Genomic DNA, 26,169 nt, shown 5'->3' with positions numbered 1-26,169 from the left:
TTTTTAATTAAATGAAAAACAAAAAATCCGGCGACGACAGTTTTTAGAAAAGCAAATTAGCTATTTTTTAGTAAAAAAAGAAACTTCCTAGAGCAAGTCGTTACTTCAGTAGAGACGACACAGACATTAGCATTTTATACATGTAGATTTATTTTTATTTCCTAAAATAGTTTGATTAAAAGAAAATAGGTACATAAAAGTGGGCAACGCTGTGCCGGTCAAGCTTAATCACGTAACTAAGTTTTATTTCGTATGAACATAGACTTTATGTATTAAAATGAACAGACAAACATTTTCTTGTGCAGATATCCCCACGTTCGCTCACAACTCACGAGCCGCCACTGTAAAAAAGAACGTGTACCTAATATCTATACTTTAGGCAAAAAAGAACAAATTTAAAAAATACTTTCTCCTGAGATACAAAATTCTACTTGCTACACCATACATAGAAACTAAAAACCTACATCTAAATATACGGAAGTTTACTTATTTAACTAAAAGAATTCAAAAACATCTCCATGTTTTTTTAAACTTATTGACATAACTGATTTAATCAAACCTATACATATAGTAAGGCAAAAGAACAAACATTAAATTTAATTAAAAAAAATACTTTTTCTTAGAAAACTTAAGAAATACGGTCCAATTCGTCAATTAATTCACGCAAGCTCGCTACCTTCACGGTACCGTTATGAATGGTTGAGAACCAGCAGAGTAGGTACCATTTGGTGCTTCTCGCAGTTTTAGATGTGTAAAGGCGGTAGGAATCTTGATGTCGGTCAACATCGGTTATTTCGGTGTGAATGGAAGAAATATGAGCGAAAAAGAAAAGGATGTCGACGCAACGAACCAAAAAACTAGTGAAAAAGACGAAAAAAACGTAAGTATTTTTTTTCCTTAAAAAAAATGTTTTGTTTACTAAATAACCAACGAAAATGTATGTACTTAAGACCAGATCAAGTTATACCGTTAGTGTGTCACTTAAAACAGACAGTCTTTAGGTTTCTAACACGAATTTCACTAATTGAAATAACCAATATGCGTAGAATTTGCCATTAAATAAATTGAACATATAATAATACCCAAATAAACTATTACTGATTCTCTAATTAAAAATAGCCAACAGGCAGAAGTTGCCCTTAATTAAACTAAAGATATAAAACATTGTCGAAACTAGATTGTTTTGTTTAGCAATTAATTTAAAACGCTAAAGTTACATGAGAAAAAGAACAAAAGAAATAAACTTAAATGCAGAGCTCATAAAAATGTATAACATGTCGAACTAATTAATAATTCATCTTGTTATTGACTAACAAGTGATTTCTATTATAATCTAACAAGACAATTAGATTTTTAAATGAAGTTTTTAAAGAAACATTAATTGGCCATTAGGTATTTACATTTTCTGTAAGTTTCTTATAGTCCAAGAAAATAGGCCTTTAAATACGAAGTTTTGGTAAAAACTTGAATTTTTGATATAAGTTTTTATGTATATCATAAACTTTGTTTGCTCTACTTGATCTTTTTTATTTGAATTTTTTTCTAGTCCTTACCGTTTCTCCGAAATTTAAAAAAAGGTAACTTTATTTATTTATTTTGGTAATGGTGTGGATCCGGTGGCTGACCTTGAAACGAGTTTTTCCTGCATATAGTCACTGACACTACGCATGCGCACATGTTCGATGTTGCCAGTTTGCAAGTTATTTTGGAATTATTTTCAGTAGAAAACAAATATGTGCTTTTCAGTGTTTTTTTGTCAATATATACCGTGTGATCGAAAAAACGGCGTCCAGTTGGCTGGAAAATGACGATTGAGGACATTGCAACTTTTTGTGTGGTGATGGTAAAAGAACCTTCATAAGATGCGCTGGTCTGTTATTCTAGAGACCGAGGGGTGCCGGATTCCTACCGACTAAAAAAATTCCACCATTGACAAACTGCGCTGGAACTGCTCACACATTACTTCAGCGCAGTTGCCCCTCTCTACATTAGACTTTGGTCTTTGGTCATTGTTCAGCCCTTCGTTGATCAAGCTCTGCCTGTCGTAGTATCTGTGATATAAACGCCACGAAAACCTCCCATATATCTTCGTCCCCCACAATAGAGTTTTGGCTGCAACTGTAGCACGGAATGACTGTGGCACAGTGAGGAGTGAGACAATAGTTCCCAGGTGGATGACACTTCTTATGGGAGAACCATTGCCTGGAAACTTATATGGTGAAATTTTGATAAAATAATTTAATACTCACTAAAAACACGGTATGTCGTTAGTGGTAGGAAAAATAATTTTTAGAGGTTAATAGTTTATTTGGTTGCCTGTGATATGCATATACAGGGTGTTTCCTAATTAATCTAAAAATAAAAATCGTTAGAAAACGGCTTAAGGCGGGCTCTTAATAAGTATATTTATTTTTTCTCGCCAACTGTAGATCAGAAAGGAAGTACTTTAGACCTAATGGTTATCTAATTATTGTTTTAAGAACACATGAGGAATCACACCACAATTTTTTTTTAGACTAATTAGAAAACACCCTGTATATTGTCAATTTGACAATGATTGTTGATAAATCAAAAAATACTTTTTCTGTGAAAAAGCCCGATTTTCGCAGGAAAAATTTTGGTTTTATTGAATTTGGGCCTGCGTCTGCAAATACCGGTATGTTTTTTAATATTCTATCTATCTAAATTTTAAATATCATTGTCAGAAATAGTTTTATTATTTATTAACTGTAAAAATAGGATACTTATAAGTTTTATCAAATATTGTGATTTATTTTCTACCTTGTAGTCAAAATTTATATTTAATAAACTGTAAAATATATATATTCTTGTGTTTTATTAAAGTTACTCTGATATACTAATATATCAGTGTAACTTTAAAACTAAATCCTTTGAAATCAAATATAAACATAAAAAATATTTACAGCAGAAAAGGCGAAGGCGCTGGGTTAAACGTAGTCTCTACTAAGAACACGGAGGGGCGCTTTGACCCAAAATTTTACTATTAAGTTTCATATCTATCTTAATAGAAGATTATTTTCTTTTATCTATTGGGAGAACTGGCAATGGTTGAAAACTTGACTACAAGCGATTTTCTAGGAATCTTCCTTACCGATAAATTTTTGACAAGAGTGACAGATAAAACCTTGACGTTCTTTCAGTATTCCAGTTCATCTCTTTTTCTTTCTAAAGTGTGCGTTGAAAGGAGACAAAAACAATTTTTGGTGACCCATAATTTGTTATTCGAACACCACTTTTCTCCTTGTCGGGTCGTTGACGTTGACTTGTCGCCATTTTATTTCTTTTGTTTACACGCTGCATTTTGCTTTGCAAATTTAATACATAAATTATTTAGGCAAATATATAGGTTTTTAATAAAACTCCTCGGACTAACGTGTAGGTAAGTGTTGATAATTTTTTTTTCATCTTAACATGCTCATTGTCGTTCTCCTGATTTTAGGTGACAGAAAAGGATCATCAAATCAAATTGAATTTTATATTTTCCTTCCTATTTATCCTTCCTAAATATCAACGAGATGAGCCATCGGAAGAAAGGGACCATAGTACAAAACAGAAAGGTGATCTTTTTTCTTTCCACTTCGGATATTGAAATTATTATATACTGTAGTCGTGTTCGGCATTATGCTCTGAGAAATATAGATAAACAAAGAACAACAGATATAAAGCATCCCAGAGGAAAAGAGAGGCAATACCTGTATGTACTCTCTCTGATATTTGTGAAAGTTACAGCAAAGTATTGTTGTAAATGTCATCTTTTTGATCGACCTGAAAACTTCGAGCAAAAAGATGACACTTTCAACAATACCCTGACAGATATCAGAGACGATACAGGTTTTTCCTCTCTTTTCCCCTGGAATACTTTTAATTTATTATTCTTTGTTTATCTAGATTTCTCAGAGCACTATGAACGAACTCAGCTTGTATGTTTGAAATAATCGTCCAGTTGGCTTAAAAATGATGATCGAAGACATTTCCCATATAATTTTACTTTCAAAATTATGATATATCTTTTATTTCTAAGCCATCTATGACGCCATTTTTTTCAGTTTTGTTATAATTAATTTTGTCTCTTGATCTACTTGTAACATTATTCTTTTAATTTTATTAATTTATTGTGGTGAAATTAATTTCTGTTGTATATTTGATATTGATATTAAACATATTTTTAAAAAATGGTGTATTTTTTGTGGTTTTGTGTATGTCATAATTGAAAAAATAAATAAAAAATAAATAATAATAAATGAAGAAATAAATTTTTTATCTTTTAAACTTCCGCCATGCGTGACAATTTAGTCCGTAGTTCCTACAAGCGAAATTGGGGGCGCTAGTAGCAGTAGACTTGTCAACAGTGTCAAATTTAAACGTCAATTTCACTTTCCAATAAATCTGAAGTTGTCTCTGAAACTGAAATCTGTCAATTCTAAACTGTGAAGTTAGACAATAGTTAGACAAAAACAATGCTGTCCTTGTCTAGGCGGCCATACTTGTCGTGAGGAGAATGACAGGAATGACACTAATGACTGTTTCCAATTTTCCTATTTCACTGTCACCCCCCTGGTTATACTGCCTATACTCGGACGTCACATCCTCGTTTATGTAAACAGGGCGCACCCCGTTGACTTTTGGGTAAGCTAGGCTATATGTATCGCTTCAATACCCCTTGTACGATCACAGTTTTGTTTTTTTTTATCTAAATTTAGTTCTTTTTAATAAATCTGTCTAACTATTTTTTTAACCTGTTACATTTTTGTATATTTTATTTTTGTAACTTCAAAGTATTAATAAGATTTAAGAATATAAATAAGACACTAATTCAGAATACATATAAATAAGACGATAAAGGCAATAAAAAAAGAAAAAAAATTGATTGTGTTGGTAAAATCTTAATTGCAGTTACTTATTACATCCCCTTGTATTGACGCCACGCTACGCCGCTGATATAAACTCGTATATTTTTATAGTCTCATAAAATCATATTCACAATTTCACAACATAGTATAGTATACATATAGTATATAATAAATACATAATTAAATGACTATATTTCTAATTTATATGATGAATAAAAACAAATGTATTTGAATTTCTGGCCATTCGACTGATAATTAATTAACCTGAAATTAACTATAGTTGTTTATCGATATACCTACGTACACTATCCGCATCATTAATAGGTTTTATTAAGAACTTTTTACACATTAACAGTAAATTGCTTCAAAATTTGCATAAAAGTCAATGATCAAAGACTACCTAAATGTATAAACAACTATCTTTCTTTACACTTTATGTTATGTTTAAATACAAAAATATTTATATTTAAAGTTTATGTACAGGGTTCTGCAATAGTCCATGGAGCATCTTTAGCTGCTAGCTGTCCTAGAATAAAAAAACCTGAGAATTTTGTTTAAGTGCAAACCTAAAGTATGTACGAGGATGTATTTCAAGAAAATATTTGTACTTCTAGAGGATGGCTCAAAAAAGTGTGAGTGGATCAGGATGATTTTTTTTAAATGGAACACCCTGTATATTATTGCATTTTTAGCTTCTTTTCGGATTATTTTACATGATCCTAAGATATGAGTAAATATATGTCGATAATTTCAAAGATATTAATAAATAAAAAAAAAACATATTTTCAACCTTCCTTAAAAAGATTATTACAAATACAAGAACTGTCCTGAAATTAAAACTAATATTGGGTATTTACTTTAAATGGTCTATACTTAACTTTGTTATAAATGTCGTAATCTTAAATTATAGAGGGTGTTCAAAATTCTACGCCAAACCAACTAAAATATAAAATATTTTTTCTTGTTTTTTTTTTTAAATGGAACACCCTGTATATTATTTTTTATTAGATGAAGAATTAAAAAAAGAACATTTATTGTATTTGAAGTTCTATTTAAGAAAAATCATCTTAATACACTCATACTTTTTTGAACCATCCTATAAAAGTTAAAATATTTTCATGAAATACAGTCTCGTATAACTTTAGGTTTGCACTTACACAACATTCTCAAGTTTTTTATACTAGGAGCTACAGATGCCCGACGCATTATTGCCGGACCCTGTACAAAACGGATCTCTTTAACACACTATTATAGCCATTAGGTATGCGATCTCATTTTCCACCCATCGTTATTCAAGACCACACTAATGTAAAAAATGTAAATGTACAGGCGTAGTATCACCAATTCTCCACATCTTTATTTGTAAAGTAACAATCAAGTGTCGCCACAAAACAAGCACCGTTTCTAATTTACATTAAAAAAGAATGACATAATAGTATGGTATTATAAGCTACTGAGATCTCATAACTTTTAGGAAACAAAAAAAATTAATTATAAATACATATATAAACAGTTATTATTTACATCAACAACACTCACCTTCTTAACAGCTCTTAAGGGACATAAAGGGCCATTACTACCGCTTTCCCGTTCAAAGTATTCTAATAAAGTTGCGTAATAGGTTTTTCATAAACTACACTACCAGCTCTGCGAAATAGGACAAGAAGTTTTTCAAAGAAACGGTTACCAGGAAGATTCCTACTTGGATATCTTTGAGCATAAGCCCTTGAGTTCAAGAAGCAATTTTCCTCACAAAATAATATCTCTAGTAACATATCTATTCGTTCCGCCAGCAGATACCTACTGCTTTATTTTTCTTGATAAAGTAATGAATACTTACTTATTAAACTATTGTAGGTAAATTTAAGTAAACTCTTATAAATTATAAATAATAATGTCCATAAACTAATGTCGACTTTGAAAATAGTTACTAACTGTCACTAGAAAATTGCCATGGCAACACCAGCCATCTTGATTGCAATCTTATTTAAAAATTGCTTTTTTATTCAAAATCTGAGCTAGATAGGTATAGGAAACCCTAATATAGTTTGAAAGAGCATTTCAATCTGCTTCGATCTATTTAAAAAATTACATGGTGTTGCATTTGAAATAACGAAGTTTTTATATAAAATATATCCTTAAAATAGATCACAAATTTTGATAGCCCTGTATAAATTTAAAGAACCAATACCATTTTTCAGTAAAGTTTATTTCTCTGCCTTTAAACTCAGCATAAGAATTAATTCTGAAAAGTAATGTACAGGGTGTTAATAGTCTATTCTATTGTAGCATGCAAATTTAAATATCTTTAAATATCTCAAAATCTAAAGATTTTAAACATATTTAACCCTTATAATAAATGCCTTTTTTGGGCCCAAGAATCCAAAAATGAAATAAAGTACCGGGTGTTCCATAAGAAAAAATATAACTTTGGTATGGATCTTAGTTCTGAAACACCCTGTATATTTCAAAATAATTTTAAATTGTGCACATTGTCTCCCCACATATACCCATAAAATATTTTGTTTCTACATCTTTCCGTTTTCGTATAATCAACCGAGGCGAATGAGGTGCGCCACCCTGTATATTTAAATTTAAACCAAAAACTCATAATACAAAACTAAAGTGTCAATACATGACAATGTCAGAAAATAAATAAATAGATGGGGCAACTTGGCATTTTTTACAGCAGTGCTTACGTAACTAAAGCTCTTGCTTACGTAACTAAAAGTTTAATTGGAATCAAATATAGTTTAAATTTGTTATAAAATAATCATACGATAAAAATTGCTTACGTAACTAAAGCTCTTGCTTACGTAACTAAAAGTTTAATTGGAATCAAATATAGTTTAAATTTGTTATAAAATAATCATACGATAAAAATTGAACATTATATTTTCTGCTTAATGATTTTAAGCCCCCCCCCCCCTTAGAAAATATGGTAAGATTTCTATAAAGTTGGGTCTATAATAAAATTAAACCTTGAAACCTTTATTTACATTAACTGGCATATACAGGGTGAGTCTTAAAAAAGTGCAAATAATATTTTCAGTGGGATGCTGTTCGCCTCAATAAAAGAAATATATTTTCTCGTTATCGTTTTTCAAATAAGTTTAAAATAACCGAGTTATTTTAATTTGAAAATTTAAAAAAAAAATAATTTTTGCTTAAATTTGAACCACTGGATTTTCATTTCTTTTGTTTCTTGTAAATTTAATCTGGTTTCCATATTACCAAGAAATTATTTTTTAACAAAAAAGTAAAAAAAAATCAATTTTCAGTTTTTTAGGGAAAAACTTACAAACGTGTTTCTGGAGTCGAAATATACCATCCCCCATAATAATTGCACTTATTTAAGACTCACCCTGTATTAAAGAATGCTAATTGAAAGGTCCAGGGGAAAAACATGATAAGCGCCATTTCATTAATTTTACAAAAGAGCACTGGATGGTTGGTGGTTATCAGATTCCTTCCGTGTATTATATTTTTGCTAGGCATATGTATATCATAGGATTTAACAACTTATGCCCCTGCAGAATTTATTGTGTAGGGACCAGCAGGGGTAGATGGGCCATATGGGAAAACGGAAAAATTCCCGGTGGTCCCGACCAGAGCTCACAAAAGATTGGATTAGCAAAATTTAAATAGTTAATCTTCTAACTAAAGTGACGTAAGATCCTTAGTAACTCCATAACTAACTAATCAATTTGCATCAGTATAATCGTCAGTTGCTTTTAAACATACCAAACACCAATTTGTAAAATAACTATTGTAAAATGTCTTTCTCTGGGACACATTTTAATAATCATCTGTTGTTTGTTCGGTTTGAAATTTTTTGTTATACTAGGCGAATCTATAAGTGCAAATATTTTCAGAGCTGGTAGATCTCAATAAAATAAACATAATATATTCTCTTTATCGAATTTCAAATAAGTCTCCAATCGAGTTATTAAAGTTTGGAAATTAAAAAAAATAGATTTATTTTTAAACTAGATTAGATAATAAAATATTAACATGTCTCGAAAATCCAAATATTCTTAGGGATTGTAACATAGCATTACATCAACACATTTATATCCACTGCCCAGGTATTGCCTAGGATTTTTTCGTTTGAGTCATGGCATTATCATACAAGATGCCAAATGTAGCAAAGTATAGAGGAAAAGTTTCGTGATAAGAACTATATAATAACCTAAAAATTGCTGCAGTTTTAATGGCGACCGCGGTTCATTCGGTTAAAAACACGTGTAAACAAGGAGGCTGCTTTAGCAGAAAAGAGAGAATTTCTTTCTACAATATGTAAGAAAGTAATATACCCGCAAAGCTAAAAGGAATGTATTTCACAGAGGATTGGGTCAGCTGAACTGAATGAATCAGGAGTCTTAAAGTTTCTCAAAATCGTGACTCAAAATCGTAGCAAATGACCGTTATCGATAATGGAAATAATGCAGTAGGACCCTGTAAAACTGAACCATTTTGTAGTAAAAATTCAGATGTCCGACCCAATATTGGTCTTTACAAAAATTTTGATCAAGACAATTTTTTTTTTAAAACCAGAGGCAAAAGAGCTTTTTCGCACGAGCGAAAACACCCTTACTTATATATTAATAAATAAAATATGTTTCTTCGTAATGGTTATTTTGTTTTTGTGGATTTGGGCCGGTTGCTTGTTTTCCCGGGCCGGTTTCCATTTCCCCATCCACCCCTGGGGACCAGTTAGACCTACTATAAGTACTATAATATTGTAAAATCCTAAAATTAAGAAACTGGCACTTTTTCCCCTGGACCCTTCAATTCGAATTTAAATGTCTAAAATTTAAAATATATATCTTTTTAAATAGAAAGAAATACGGCCAACTACAGACAAATTTTCTATTTCATCGCAGCATCTTCATAGTATGACCAATTCAACCTCATTCTAGTAGGCTATTTAAAACAAAATATGAACGGAATGAAAAGGAAGAGCATAGAGTATCACCTGAAGATTAAGATAGGCCAGTGATTCAGTCCTATCACTTCCTTTTCATGCTTTTTTTAATACATTCTTATTATTAAAATTAAATTAACTCCTGTCATACTTATAAAATTGGACGAAAAACAAATATTTCAAATCATATTGGATGACCAATATACGTTAAAACAATTTTTAGACTCATGCATATGCACCTTTCATTGTCCAAGTTAACATCATCAATAGAAGATTAAAACCAGTTTTCATTAAACTCTTAAAAAATGCTATTATTTTGGTATATTGGACATTGGATCATTTTATTTGGACGCATGACCTATGCTAATTTATTTTTGACTATCTCTCTAGTGATATACTATACAGGGTCCGGCTCCGGCAATAGTGCGTCGGGCATCTGTAGCTCCTAGAATAAAAAACTTGAGAATTTTGTTTAAGAGCAAACCTAAAGTATGTACGAGGATGTATTTCAGGAAAATATATTAATTTCTATAGGGTGGCTCAAAAAAGTGTGTGGCTCAGGATGATTTTTTTAAGTGGAACACTGTGTATATTATTGCATTTTTGGTTTCCTTCCAGATCACTTTACATAATCCTAAAATATAAGTAAATAAATTTCGATAATTTCAGAGATATTAATAAACAAATAAAAATATATATTTTTAACTTTCTTTAAAAAAATTATTACAAATACAAGAACTGTCCTGAAATAAAAACTATATTAGGTATTTACTTTAGATGATCTATACTTACTTTGCTATAAATTTCGCAATCTTAAATCTTAGAGGATGTTCAAAATTCTACGCCAAACTTCCTAAAATATAATTTTTCTTTGTTTTTTTAATGGAACACCTTGTATATTATTTTTCTATTAGATGGAGAGTTTAAAAATGAACATTTTTTGTATTTAAAGTATTTTAAAATTTTCAATGGTTTTGCAGATACACGCAGTATTATTTCATATGGCTCTTTCAACGGTAAAATACGACAGAAAAATCATTAGGTATTGGGTGGCTTGGATTAAAATTTATTGTGGAAATTGCCATATGAAATATAAAACCGCAAATATAATCTGCGAAACCGTTAAAAATTTTGATACACTCTAAATACAAAAAATGTTCAATTTTCAATTCTTCATCTATTGAAAAAATGATATACAGGGTGTTCCATTTAAAATAATGAAGACAAATTATTTTATATTTTAGAAAGTTTGGCGTAGAATTTTTAATATCCTGTATGATTTACGATTACCATACTTATAGCAAAGTAAGTACAGACCATCTAAAGTAAATAACTAATATAGTTTTGATTTCATGACAGTTCTTGTATTTTTAATACTTTTTTTAAGAAAAAAGTCTAAAAAATATATATTTTTTTATTTATTTATTAATATCTCTGAAACTATCGAAATATGTTTATACTCATTTCTTAGGATTATGTAAAGTGATCTGAAAGAAAACCAAAAATGCAATAATATACAGGGTGTTCCGTTTAAAAAAAATAATCCTGATCCACTCACACTTTTTTGAACTATACTATAGAAGTTAAACTATTTTCTTGAAATACATCCTTGTACAGGGTGGGTCAAATTCGACGCTTTTAAATGGAAACACCCTTTTCTATAGGAGATAGACAAAAACTAATATCGGTGTCTGGAGCTCAATTTTTGTCAAAAACATGATGGTGAAAACCGCATATCGATATCTGTTACCGTTTCGGAGTTACGGGGTGTTTTTCAAAAATATGCATTTTTAACAAATCGCTGTAACTTTCTTGCTATGAAAAATTTTGTATTCTTATGAAAACATTTCCAAAGCATCTTTTTACGTAGAATTTAATGGTTTAAGTATATTTTTTTTATAATTAATAATTTAAGAATTATCAACAAAAAATTAATTTTTTAAATGGGACATCCTGTATATTTTTAACTCATTGAAAAAAAATTAAAATTACCTGGCAAAAAATATAGCACACTTGATATTTTGCTCGATTCCTCTTTGAGATATAAAGATTATTAAAATTCGCCGACTTTGAATAAGTAGGCTTTGAACGGCACCGGCTGTAATACAAAAAAAATCTAGCTGTGAGCATCAATTAAAACGAAAATAATATTTGTCATGAGAGATGCAGAATTTTATAACAATTTAAAATATATTTAACCAACATCAACACATTTAAACTATATCTAATAACAATAAAAATAAATAGCAAACCAAGACATGAGATTTTGCTACAGGTGTTTGACATATCGACCGTCTTCTGTTATGGACAGACGGGGCAGTTTTTGAACATTTCTCACGGAATTCATTAACTCAGTGAGGGTGAAAGATACCCTCTCATAACTGCTAAGTATTTCTAATTCTTGTCTAGATTATACGGAAGAATAAGGAACTTTTATTCTTCTGCAAATATATCTATAGGATTAGATCCATGGGCACTAAGTCAGGCGGCCTCGACGGCCAACAGCTGGGATCTTGGTTAGCTACTCAATTATTCTTGAAATTGGCTGCAAAAAATTTGCTGATAACTTCAGCGTTCAGAGGCGGTGCGTCGTCTTGCTGGAAAAATATGTTTTCGAGTTCCATTAAGGGCATACATCAATAAGGGGTCCAAAGTAGTGATGAGTGAAATATCGGTAACTGTAACTTTGTCACTGATATTCTATAATCACAGTCACGGCCTGTGACTGATTTGAAAATAAACGGTGACTTGCTAAAGCGTGACGATTACAGTTAATTGTGATTTCTCTGGTAACGAGAAAATACTTCACAGAGCGGGACGTCGCGCGTCGCGAACGCAGCTACCGATGGCGCCGGTCGTGACTCAGTTCACAGTCAGATGTCACGACGTACGTCTCATAGGATAGATATCTGACAAAGTGATCTAAAGACAGTGACTGTTAGAAGTAATTTAATTTTTTATGTATTTTATATTTTATTACTATTCTAAAATAAATAATAATATTACTATTATTATATTAATATTTATATATTTTTATCACTACGAATCGGTTTGTTTCCTTTTTAGTTTAGCAGGTTTTTTTAAAGCCAAACATAAAGTTTTACCTTTATACTGTTTATTTTTTTAGAAACTTAATTTTTTATATATTTCGTTTATTTTAATACAAAGGAAAATATTTGTTGTTTAATGTATTACTTATCTCGTGTTGTTAAGTTTCGTTCGTTATGGTTATGAGCATATTGCATATTTTATTCTTTTCCCGTTGGTTTCTTTAAATAAAAAAATTGTTTTATTTTTATTTTTTAATATACCTTTTACCCACTGTTTAGTGTTTTCTGTTTCAGCGGCCTTGGATAAAGGACAAATAAAAATTAGTATAACAACAACAACAGAATCGTATCATTCGTATCGTATCTTATATTTTAGCCGTGATTGTGCTTTCGGATTCATAATCATAAAGTCGCAGTCACAGTTAAGAGTCACAGATAATACAAAGTCGCTGTCACAGGTAAGCCTGTGAACAGAAAATCACGGTTTGGCTCATCACTAGTCCAAAGCCTCTACTAGTTAAAAGTGGCGAACTTTTAAAAATTCTGTATTTCAAAGGGGATTATAACAAAATATCAAGTGTGCTATATTTTTGGAAAGGTAATTTTAAATTCTTTTCAGTTAATTAAAAATATAGAGGGTGTCCCAAATAAAAAATCAATTTTTCTGTTGATAACTCTTAAATTATTAATTTTAAAAAAATTATACTTAAACCGTTAAATTCTACGTAAAAAGATGCTTTGGAAATGTTTTCATAGAAATACAAAATTTTCCATAGTAAAAAAGTTACAGCGATTTGTTAAAAATGCACATTTTTGAAAAACACCCCGTAACTCCGAAACGGTAACATATGTTGATGTGCGGTTCTCACCATCATGTTTCTGATGAAAATTGAGCTCCAGACACCGATATTAGTTTTCGTTTATCTCCTATAGAAAAGGGTGTTTCCATTTAAAAGCGTCGAATTTAACCCACCCTGTACATACTTTAGGTTTGCACTTAAACAAAATTTTCAAGTTTTTTATTCTAGGAGCTACAGATGCCCGATGCACTATTGTCGGACCCTGTATATTTCATTTCCTGTAATAATACTAATATGGAATATTTTCGATTGTAGATACCACCAGTCCCTAAAGATGCTGAAAAGTTTATCTACTTCGATCGCATGGTATCCACATATACAGGCCTATCGATAGTAATAGCAGGAGTAGCTGTCCTAACTATATTATTTATAGCAGCAGACGAATGTAGACAATGTTTCAGTAAATCACATGATCAAAGCACGCCATCAAACCTAAAGAAAACATTTTGGCCCTATGGCAAAAACATCGAAGGAGGTCATCTCAAAGAGGTGTTTACAGTTCTGGATAAATTCGGATACCAAAAAAACGAAAATCCTGGAGATGAGTGGGATTTATTATGGGCACATGACTATCCATTCAGAACCCTACAAAACGAACTAAAAAATTTAAAACCTTATCAGAAGATTAATCACTTTCCTGGATGCGGATATATCACGAATAAAGTAGACTTGGCGACGAGTGGATTGAAATATATTCCACCAGCGTTCAAGCTACCGGAAGATAAAGAAAAGCTATTAAAATACAGCGGTCAGAATCCGAATAAAACATTCGTACAAAAAAACAATGATCATCGGAATATAAAAATCGAAAAAATTGAGAATATCGATTTAGATAAAGCAGGCACGTTTATTCAAGAATACATTGATAAGCCTTTGCTAGTCAATGGACATAAGTTTGATATAGGGATATACACAATTATAACTTCTATTGATCCTTTAAGAGTATATATCTACAATGGAGAAGCGCTCTTAAGGTAAATTTAACATATTTGTGGTTATACAAGGTGAGTCTTAAATAAGTGCAAATATTTTCAGGGCTGGTAGATCTTGATAAAAGAAACTTATTTTCTCTTTGTTTTTCAAATAAGTCCAAAATAAACGGGTTATTTCACTTTGAAAATTTCCAAAAAAAATGATTTTTTGCTTAAATTTTGAAAACCACTAGATCTATTATGTGATCGAAATATTCTAACCCTTTGTACTTATTTAAGACTCACACTCTGTATAGAAAATACACTCATCGGCACGAAAAACAGGCACCTTAAAATTTTGATGTATATTAAAAATGATGTTTAATATATTATAGTTATAGTGGGCCGATTTTGATGATTTTTTAAGCAATATGTGACTAAATTATTTGACTTTTTAGTACTTATTTCAAAATTAAAATGAAAGTTCCCATCTGTCAATTATACGAGGGAAAACAAAATGTTAATATTTTGGTGAAAGTTTGAAATACCCCATGGAATATGTTAAGACCAGCAAGGAATTTAAAACTCTATTTTTTTGTTCATCTCAGTAGCTTTATTGTTGTTGGAAATATTCGCTTTTGAAGAACACACTACCATTTTTTCGTGATTGTTACATTAAAACCATGTCTTTGCTTTTGGTCCTAGTCAACAGACCTAGTAAGTTGTCCCGAAGCAGGCCTTCTTGACTTTCATTATACATTTCAATTCATTATAAATTTGAAATGATGGCAAACGGCGCATGGCGGTTTCTTAGCGATAAATTTACAAAGTCGATTGTCTCGATTCGAAGTTCTCATACGAATGTTCCTGGATATCTAGCATATGAGCCTGTCTCGAGGAAGCGACTGCACTGTACTTCGTGCACACCTAAATCTATTAGCAACATAATCTTCATCTCTATCATCTTCAATTAAAGCAACTATAGCGGATGAAAGGAAGATCAAACTGGACTTAAAACCATCTCTGCTAGAGTAACTAAACAATCGCCAACAGTCTATAAAAATATGATTTTTCAATAACAGTGACATTACATAAATCATAAACACTATTTTATAGGTCTGTTTAGGTCTGTTCCAAACACCGGAACACCGTTTTAACACCGGTGTTGGGCTGACACCGGTGGCTAAATATAGCCTATATGCGGTGTTTCGGTGTCGACACCGACATCGGTGTTGGCACAGACACCGGTGTTTACACCGACACCGGTGTTGATACCGACACCTGTGTAGACACCGACACCGGTGTTATTTCGATACCGGTGTTCATCTACAACACCGGTGTTCATCTCGACACCGGTGTTGGTCTGGACACCGGTGTTCATCTCGATATCGGTTTTGACTACCACACCAAAACTACAACACCAAACACTACAAAAAATATTACATTAAAAAAACTAAAAAAAAAACAAACAAACGGCACCATTGACATCGACACCGACACCGACGCCGGTGTCGAGATAAACACCGGTGTTGAGATAAATACCGGTGCTGAAATGAACACCGGTGTCGGTATTGACACCGGTACACCGACTGAAACACCGGTGGTCATCAACACCAAACACCGGTGTTCAAATCTCAACACCGAACAGGTCTAGGTCTGTTGACTGGCGCCAAAACTAAAGGCATGGTTTTAATGTAAATATCACGAAAAAATGTTAGTGTCTTCTTCAAAAGCGAATATCTCCAAAAAACATATAGCTATTGAGGTAAACCAAAAAGTAAACTATCGAGAAAACATACACCTATAGATGATAAAATAATTTAGCACTAGCACAAACAGTAGCACACAATATATAAAACTTTAAAATATATAATTCCGTTTTTCGTGCCGGCGAGTATTTGTTAATCAATAATTAATTTTTAGATTTTGTCCGTCCAAATACTACCCTTTCGATCCAAATAATCTAGACAAATATGTAGTAGGAGATGATTATCTACCTATTTGGGAAGTACCTGCCCTAGATCATTACTACAATATATTAGGCTTTGGAATGAGAGATAGCCTAAATGCTTTACTGCGAACTCAAGGCAAAGATCCCAGTATTATATGGTCTCAAATAGAAGAATCCATAAGGACGATTCTTTTGGCTAAGGAACCATTAATCGCAGATGTCTTAAAAAGGTGAAAACATTTAGCCATAAATAGTAGACAATGATGTGCATGATAAACAATTGCCAATATTCAGAAGCAGCTATCAAATATTTAAATTATCTGTTAAAAATTAATGATGAATGATTCTAATATTGAAATTCTTAAGTTTTTGAAGTGAAACTTCTTTACGCACGCTGAGAGTAAAAATTGAAGGCAGTGGCACACGAGCTCACGAAAAGTGGTAATGATCGAAAAAGTGGTAGGCCAATGAGGAAGTTGAGATGGGTCTTCTCGGAATGTAGATTTTTATTATTTTTTGACGTTGCGTGCACTATGAAACCCCTCATCAATGGCGAAAAAATCGTCCGATTTAAATGAAATTTGGTATGTCGATAGATTGGACCATAACCAAATTGACCGTGTAAGCCACCGTGTCATTGTAACAGTTAATTTTTACATATGAAACGTCAAAAATTGATGTCGTCCGATCGTGACCAAATTTAGAGAGTAGGCTATGTGAGCGATGGTGCACAGGGTCCCACCCTGCAAAGTTGGATACGACGTTTCGTCTACATCTCCATCAGGGTGGGACTAAGAATTTGATATTGAAGAAAAATGTGGGGCGATTACCATATACCATACCATACCGCCATTACTCGCTGACGAGTATTTGACACGCATCAGAAGATGGTCACGCGAGGAGCTTTTCTTTCATGAGCTTTTCTGTGACTGAAAAGCCCGATACGTTAAGACGTTATCTGTCTACCGCACTCCAGACATTCAAAAATCTCATTGCTTTGTTGCCTCTTTACTTTTTGGTTGTCGCTGTTAACTGACTTTACAATTCTTCGCCATTCCGTTCTATTGTGAGCTGCCTCTACCCACTCATTCTGCTTGTTAATTCCTTTTAAGTTTTCGTGGAAAATATCCTTGAACCTTTTGAGTTGTCCACCCGGCCTCCTCTTACCGTCTACAAGCTCACCGTAAAGCAGAGATTTTGGTATGCGGTTTTCTTGCATTCTGCATACGTGACAAGCCCATCTTAAGCGGGACTTTGTAATCATGACTTCAATACTCCCGCAGTTAGCTTTTTCAAGGACCGATACGTTTGAGACATGATGGAACCATTTTATTCTTAAGAGTTGTCTAAGATGTCTCTGTTGCAACTTGTTTAATGCGTTCATATGTCGGCGGTACGGCACCCAGGTTTCGCTTCCATATAATATGGTGGGAATTATTATCGCTCGGTACACTGCAAGTTTCGTTTTTGTGCTCAAGTCATGATTGTAGAAAACCCAGTCTTTTAATTTCCAGAATGCCCTTGAGGCGCTACTAATCCTGTGCTGAATTTCAGAGTCGATATTGGCCTTTTCCGAAATCAAACTGCCGAGGTAATTGAATTCCGCTACATATTCCAACAGCTCATCTCCGATTTTTATAGCATTGTTGTGATCTTCCGGGGGAGTGCACATGATTTTAGTTTTATCGATGTTCAGCCTAAGTCCCTAGACCTCGTATGCCCATGTATATGTGTTCAACATTTCTTGCAATTGCTGTAACGTATTTGCAATTAGAGCACAGTCATCAGCGTATTGAAGTTCTGTGATGAATTTTGTACGTGTTTTTGCCCTGAGTCTTTTTATGTTGAACAGACCGCTGTCGTATCTGTATCTAATGCCCAAACCCCTCTCCTGCAGTTTGCTGTCCACTATAATGGAGAGCGCTGCCATGAATATATTGAATAGGAGAGGCGCTAAGACACATCTCTGCCTAACGCCTGTGTTTGTTAGGAAGAGATCGCTCAGGTGATCCATGATATGACACTCTTGATTTGTTGCTGTTATGGAGGCTTTTACACACTGTAAGAAATTTGATGGGTACTCCGAACTTTTTCATAACTAACCCAAAGTGCATCTCTGTTCACAGAGTCGAAGGCTTTTGTTAGATCGATGAATGCAACGTAAAGTTTAGACTACTGCTCTTTTACTTTTTCCTGTAGTTGCCGGATGGAGAATATGGACTCGACAGTGACAGTACCGCGGTTGGTGCGAATACCCGTTTGCGATTCTGGGAGGATTTTTTCTATATGTGGGTGCAGGCGGTTTGACATAATTTTTGCAAGAATTTTTCCTCCGATAGCCAGTAGTGAAATTCCCCGGTAGTTTCCGCAGTCTGATGCACTTCCTTTGTTCTTAAATATATTCACTATATTCGCTAAGGTTAGGTTGCTAGGTTAGGTTGCAAAAGTCCTGAGGTACCTCTTCGCTTTCCCATATGACATCGAAGAGAGCCTTAAGATGACCAATAAGTTCTTTACTTGCACACTTAAACATTTCCGCCGAAATCACGTCACAGCCAGCTGATTTGTTGTTTTTAAGCTGTTTTATGGAGTCCTTTATTTCCCGTTCTGTTATTGGAATGTCTAATACATCGAGGCTGTTATACTGAAGTATTATGTTGAGTGCTTCCATATTGGGGTTGTTTTCTTGGTTAAGGTTATGTAATGCTCTTTCCGGCGGTTTCTGATTTGCTCTTCCTCTTTTAGAAGTTCGCCATTTTGTGCCATGATTAGGCATCTTGCCTTCTTCGTTGGACCGTATACTTCTTTTACAGCCTCGAAGAATTTGCGATAATCGTAATGCGTAGCATACTCTTGAATCTGACTAGCTTTTTGCGACCACCAGTTATCCTTTAGTTGGCGCAGGTTTCTTCGGAACGTGTTGTTGGCTACCTTAAAGTTGTCTGCTAGTCTTGGATTGTGTGGATTTGCGATTACGGCTAAATTGGGGGACGGACTACAGGATGACGCCCTCATTTCGAACCGATCGATGCCTCTAAATTGACGAAATTATCAGGATTTTTCTTAATTATTTGTCGACTGGAACCAAACTCGGCACGTGGATAGAGGTACCCAACTGGAATCCTCAGACGGACAGACAGTCCTTTTAATACAAATTTTGTGAAAGTGAATCAAATTATTTATTAATTTTTAATTTATTACTTTTTCAACATTGCAAACTAGACTTTTTCAAACGTGGCCTTCAAATCCTTCAATTTAATAGCTGCTAGTAAGAAGTTTCACTTCAAATATGCGCACATAGTGCATATTTTTTAATATGCTTATCTAACTTCATTAAAAAAATTGTTTCAGATTCAAGTATAAAAGCAACTTTTTCGAAATGATGCGTTTTGATTTTGTTATCGACGAAAATCTTAATATCTACCTCTTGGAGGCTAATATGAGTCCAAATCTCTCCTCTGCTCATTTCCCTCCAAACAGATTATTATACCAACAGCTCCTATACAATGTTTTAGGTCTTGTAGGAGTAGGTAAAAGTCTTAATAAGAACACATTAGAGCTAAGGTAATATAATTATCTTATTGAAAAAGTAAAGCATTTAGAATGTGAATTGTTTCAGCTTAGATGAAGAAAAGATGATTGTATCTGATAAACATCTGGCAACATATCCTGAAAAATGCCATAGTCAATTATGTCGTACAAGTTGTGTTTCTCCCGACTGTCAATTATGTAAAACATGTCTGTCGCCAGAAACTAGGAAATATTTAGTACAAGCTTTCAAAGAACATATTCATAAAGGAGATTGTAAAAGAATATTTCCACCTTCTTTGGTAAGTATAACTTGGTATTTAATAACACTGGACTAAAAATAAAATGGCCAAAAATACGTCTCTCTGGCGTCAGTTTGTCACCATTTTCGAACACGCGATATATTAGTTACATCCTTAGGTTACATCAATAGTACTCTACTATGGTAATACAAGGGTAATACCGTCTGATTGAAAAAAACTGCGTCCAGTTAGCTTGGAAATGACGATCAATGACAGTCCCCATACTTTTACATATAAAATGACAGCGATCTTCATTTCATAGCTATCTCTGACGCCTATTTTTCAATCATATTGTACTATAGTAGATGGTAATACAATACAATCGAAAAAGACGACGCCAAAAATGACTGGGGAATGATAAAATGAAAAACAATAATTTTGGCGAGGTCAAGCCCTGGATATGCCGTACTCTTCTTATTTTTAATGACGCAGTTGGCTTTAAGAAGGTTGTATTTTATTTTTATACCGGGTGCATCTCGAAAGTGGCTCACCCCCTATAATTGTTTTATTTTTTCAGATAAAAAAAACGAGATATGGTATTCATTTATTTTTGGCCACTTCCTGTTTCGCTCCAATGACTACAACTTTTGATTTTTAAATGGCACCCTCGGTATATTTCTATTTTATTTGATAGAAAAATGACACTGAATAGAATGATATATCATATGTCAACTTTTAACATTTTTGCTTTAACGGAAATCGTATTTTAAATTTCTAGCGCCGCGCCATGGTTGTGTTTAAAACGCCAATTTTTAATCAAGGAGCCTTGGAAAATAGATTTGATCGTCTAATGTTTTTCGTTTCTTGTCCTGATCGGTTAAAAGATGCCCAAATCGTATTTTTAATCATATCTCAATTTTTAAAATGGAACAAGGGTGCCTCATTATCATATTTGAACAAAGCATTTTTTTACGAATAATTTGGTACCACACATAATTTGGTATTTCGAAACAAATTGTCTTTATGAACCGCATGTTACATTTCAAATAAACCATATGCGAAATGTCAAAAGTTGACATATGATACGTCATTCTATTCAGAATGGCATTTTCTATCGAATAAAATAGAAATATACCGAGAGTACTATTTAAAAATCAGAAGTTGTACTCACTTCCGGAGAAACAGGAAGTAACCAAAAACAACTGAATACGAATGTCATATACTAGCATACAAAATCTCGTTTTTTATCTGAAAAAATATAAAAGTTATATTTGTGAGCCACTTTTGAGACGCACCCGGTATTAAGTAAAAATGATTTAGTTTAAAATTGGAGAAAAATAAAATTCTTGAAAATAAATTTTTGAAAATAGATGTGTATCTGGAAACGTTCTATCCATTTTAATCTTTCTATAATTAATTAGTGTTAACTTTTGACAAGTGTCAATTTTTAGTAAATTATGATCGATTTCCATTCCCCAGCCGTCTTTAACACCGTTTTTTTTTCGATCATACGATACATCTACATACATATTACATCATACAATGTTATACAGGTTGTAATTAAAAAATTGGGAGAATAAATCTTTTTTAATTTTAGACAGCCCAAGAACATTTAGATGATACAACTGAAAAATACTCAGCTGAAAATCAGTTGCATGTGAGATGGTTTCAAGGAAAATGTTTACTAGATAAATCATGGTGTTAAAATGACATTGATCCAATAGAGAAAAGAATCTTGCCTCAACCACACAGCACATACAGAGACAAAACAGTATTTTTTTAGAAATTTTCAGATACTTTTTGTTTAAAATTTTAAAATTATCCCCTTTAAAATCAATTTAAACAGCCACTACTAGGTTAAAGGTGAGAAAACAAAATATAAGTATTTCAGTCTCTATTATTAAAAATTGGAAATTATTAGATAGATTATACCTATCAATAGGGTATATATTTGTGTACTATTAAAATGAAACCAAATTAATATTTTTGTTTAAATATATATTATATTTATTGTTATTAGTACATTTATTTACCTATCCATTATAAAATGAATCTTTAAATTATACAAAATATAATAGCTCTATAAAGCACTATATAGACTTTAATGTAAATTCTAATAGATATAAAATAAACCTTATTTGCATTATGCAGCAGTTTAATAAAAAATATATACTATATTTATATTTTAGACAGTCATAAAATGTATTTCTGATATATTTAATGATTTAATATTTTAATCACAGCCACACATATTAGTTTAGACTTTCCTAATATCAATCAGTAACTATGATTAGTCTTCTATCTACATATGGAAATAATATAAAATTATCAATACAAAATATTTGAAAATGTATATTTATTCAGAAATAAAACAAAACAGAATTATTTTTAAACATAATTCAATCTAATGAACTAATTAATTCTTCCTGAACTGGCATGCTGAAGTTGTGCTGTCAATACCATAACTTTTTCAGCATACCTTGCATTCTGTTCTTTTAAAAATGTTATCAGTTCAGCCTTAAAATAAAGACATATATTTGAACAAAAATAATGGAATTTTACTTAATTTCGATTAAAAAAACTGGGTTTATTTATATAAATTAAGAGCCATATTAACAAGTGTTTTAAATATACCTGTTTCTCTAAGAAGTCATATACTCTTCCACCCATTTCTTGATAGCCAATTTCATTTTGGCTGAATGTATCTGGGTTAGCTGAAGCTAACCAATCACTCCTTTGAACATCTGGTGGTGCTTTTTCTCTATTGAACTTCATAACTTTTACTATAAATGAAAGAATATATAATAATATAATTGTCCTTTCAAAATAAGTCATAAAATAAATTTATTAGAAAATACGTAATAAAATAAATTAAACTGTTATTATAAAAATACAAAGAAGTGGCCTTGAAATACACATAAATTATAAGCAAAGAAATTACATAAATATAATACTCGCCTATATAACTAGAATTGACTCCAGCAATGACTAAACACTCCAAGGTTATTATGGCACAAAGATTAAACTTTGGTGAAAATGAACCACCCTTTATGCACCTTTCCAAAAAATTATCAGGGTAATAATGTTGCATTAGTGTTTGTACTAGCAAAAGTACTACAGTCCAAAGGCTCACAACTACAAGTGGTACACCCGAGTGAACTTGTGTTGATTTGTGAAAATCGAAATATCCATTTAACCGAATTTTATTATGAAGACATTTTGTCACAAAATGCATTATCTAAAACAAAATATATTTTATCATATTCAATGGGTTAACAAGCCAATCTACTGTAAGATATATATTTTTATATGACCTAATAAATACCCATGTAAAATACTTACCAATGTAACAAACCAGTAAGCAATGTGAAAATAAATTATAATAAAGTATTCTTTACATTTGCTGCCTTCATCGGGATGCTTAAAAGCATAAACTATAGCTACGATATCTAAAATTAATGTAAACAACAAATGAGCACTAAATAGATGGTGAGTTTTCAGAGGTGTAAAACCAACAACCGAATCCAAAATGGGCTGAAGTTGTTGTTGATCTTCCATATTTACCGATTCACTAAAAAATGTTGCACCCTAAAAATTACCAAATTTGTTTTTCAATTTGAGGTTAAAACTAAATAGATAAATATTTACCCCTGAATTTGTGTTTACACTTCTAGATAAGCTTACCATATTGAATCATACTTTTCTATAGGTATTATCATTACTATAAATATAAATTACTTATCTGTGAGTTTATCGCCAAATCGCAAAATCCTATTAATAAACAAAAATTAAATCACCACAGATCCACAGACACATCCACAGAACGAATTCACAATTCACCTTTGAATAAGAAATAAGAAGACGAAGCAGCAATGACTAAAGAATATAAGGACATGGTACAAAGAATACAAGGGATGATATTGCGCAGGTTGGTCGCTACGTCACAGGCAGGGTTCGGAAAACTACATGTTACTTTTAAAAACTACATAAACTACATTACATGTAGTTAATGTAGTTTATGTAGAGGGTGTAGTTTATGTAACCTATGTATGTAACTTTCAAATATCAAAGGTTTGAGGTGAGGTTTTAATAAGTTGAAGCTTTAAAAACACATAATGTATTTAAGAAAACAGAAGAAATATGGCTTTAAATATAATATTTACATCATATTATCTCTATTACACCTCATACAAAGGAAAATTATTCATAATATCAATACATAGTTTATTAAGGTAGTTTTCATGTAGTTAATGAACGGGAAAAGACGTAATTTTTGAAGAAAAACTACACGTAGTTAATCAGGTAAATTACGTCTTAATTAACTACTTCCGAACCCTGATCATAACTAATCATAACCAGGGTTCGGAAAACTACATGTTACTTTTAAAAACTACATAAACTACATTACATGTAGTTAATGTAGTTTATGTAGAGAGTGTAGTTTATGTAACCTATGTATGTAACTTTCAAATATCAAAGGTTTGAGGTGAGGTTATAATAAGTTGAAGCTTTAGAAAACATATAATGTATTTATGAAAACAGAAGAAATATGGCTTTAAATATAACCATTCACATCATATCATTTATACTCCTCATAGAAAGCCAAATTATTCATAATATTAATAGGTAGTTTATTAACGTAGTTTTCATGTAGTTAATAAACGGGAAAAGACGTAGTTTTTGAACATAAACTACACGTAGTTAATCAGGTAAATTACTTCTTAATTAACTACTAACTACTTCCGAACCCTGGTGATAACAGGCGCTATAGCACGCTCCGCGCGCCAGTTCAAATCGTCAAGATATTGTCACGGCATATAAATCACACGGCAGGCTAACTCAGGGGGTGACAGTGAATAGGAAAATTGGAAACAGTCATTAGTGTCATTCCTGTCATTCTCCTCACGACAAGTATGGCCGCCTAGACAAGGACAGCATTGTTTTTGTCTAACTATTGTCTAACTTCACAGTTTAGAATTGACAGATTTCAGTTTCAGAGACAACTTCAGATTTGTTCTAGAACAAATTCGAAAATTGTGTCGAAAATATTCGACGCCATTTTAATTCATTCCGTTTAGTTTCGTTTTGGAAGTTCAATTTAATATTTCGGCTGAAATTTATAATTATAAAGGTAATAAAGTATATAAAATATATATTACATGAAGAATCCTGGAGAAAATGACGTTTCTGCCGTAGTAGGTATGTCCCATGTATATGAAAAATAGGTAGTAAATAAACACTGTTTTTACATTTTTTAGATGCAAGAAAATGGTGTTATAATCTCTTTGATCGGCGATTTTTTTGAAAATGGAAACAATTTACAGCAAGGTAAGATCATTTTTAACTATAGCCAACATCATTTATCTCCAATATGTGCGATTTATTGTCAATAATGCAATAAATCGGACTGATAATCTGATTATGTTATCCGACTAAAAGTCTCTTTTTGCTTCTTTTTGATTTATAAGCCAGGTCTCTTTGGGAATAATGGACGCTTTTTTAAACAGTATATTTATATTTTATACCTATTGATATTTTTAGATTGTTAATTTTAGTATAAAAAAATTTGTTTTTCTGTTTTCAGGTTTTTGTATAAGGCTCCCGTTTTCATGTCCCTGTGTCCGTTTTCTGTCCTTGAAGTCTGCGAATACGTGTGTTTATTTACAAATTACTGTAAGTCATGCTTATACCTTAACTAATTTACGTTAAAAGTACATATAATTAACTAATTGGTATTGAAACAATACAATCCTCTATATTTTTATGTTTATTTAGTCACGTTGTTCCATACTTCAAATAAATATATGTGAATAAATTATTTTTTGGTTT

General features: G+C 32.0%; 2 protein-coding genes across 2 annotated transcripts; one reads left to right on the top strand and one right to left on the bottom strand.

The window, feature by feature from the left end:
- Nucleotides 1-707: 707 nt before the first annotated feature.
- LOC115888991 (tubulin polyglutamylase TTLL6) lies at nt 708-22,356 on the top strand. The gene is made up of 6 exons (XM_030908898.1): nt 708-880; nt 13,964-14,682; nt 16,543-16,800; nt 19,922-20,134; nt 20,190-20,400; nt 21,938-22,356. The coding sequence occupies exons 1-6, from the start codon at nt 773-775 to the stop codon at nt 22,043-22,045; spliced, it is 1,617 nt and encodes a 538-aa protein (XP_030764758.1). The 5' UTR covers nt 708-772; the 3' UTR covers nt 22,046-22,356.
- Nucleotides 22,357-22,678: 322 nt separating this feature from the next.
- Nucleotides 22,679-24,238, bottom strand: LOC115888992 (transmembrane protein 192). The gene is made up of 5 exons (XM_030908899.1): nt 23,989-24,238; nt 23,683-23,928; nt 23,299-23,578; nt 22,975-23,123; nt 22,679-22,857 (listed from the first exon to the last, which is right to left on the bottom strand). The coding sequence occupies exons 1-5, from the start codon at nt 24,025-24,027 to the stop codon at nt 22,753-22,755; spliced, it is 819 nt and encodes a 272-aa protein (XP_030764759.1). The 5' UTR covers nt 24,028-24,238; the 3' UTR covers nt 22,679-22,752.
- Between the last annotated feature and the right edge of the window lie 1,931 nt (nt 24,239-26,169).

Source organism: Sitophilus oryzae, unplaced genomic scaffold (genome assembly GCF_002938485.1).
Source record: "Sitophilus oryzae breed Bouriz unplaced genomic scaffold, Soryzae_2.0 scaffold_810_pilon_pilon, whole genome shotgun sequence".
Classification (NCBI taxonomy): Eukaryota; Metazoa; Arthropoda; class Insecta; order Coleoptera; family Curculionidae; genus Sitophilus; species Sitophilus oryzae.
The sequence above is the reverse complement of the archived record's forward strand: the minus strand, read 5'-3'. Positions and strand labels throughout refer to the sequence as shown.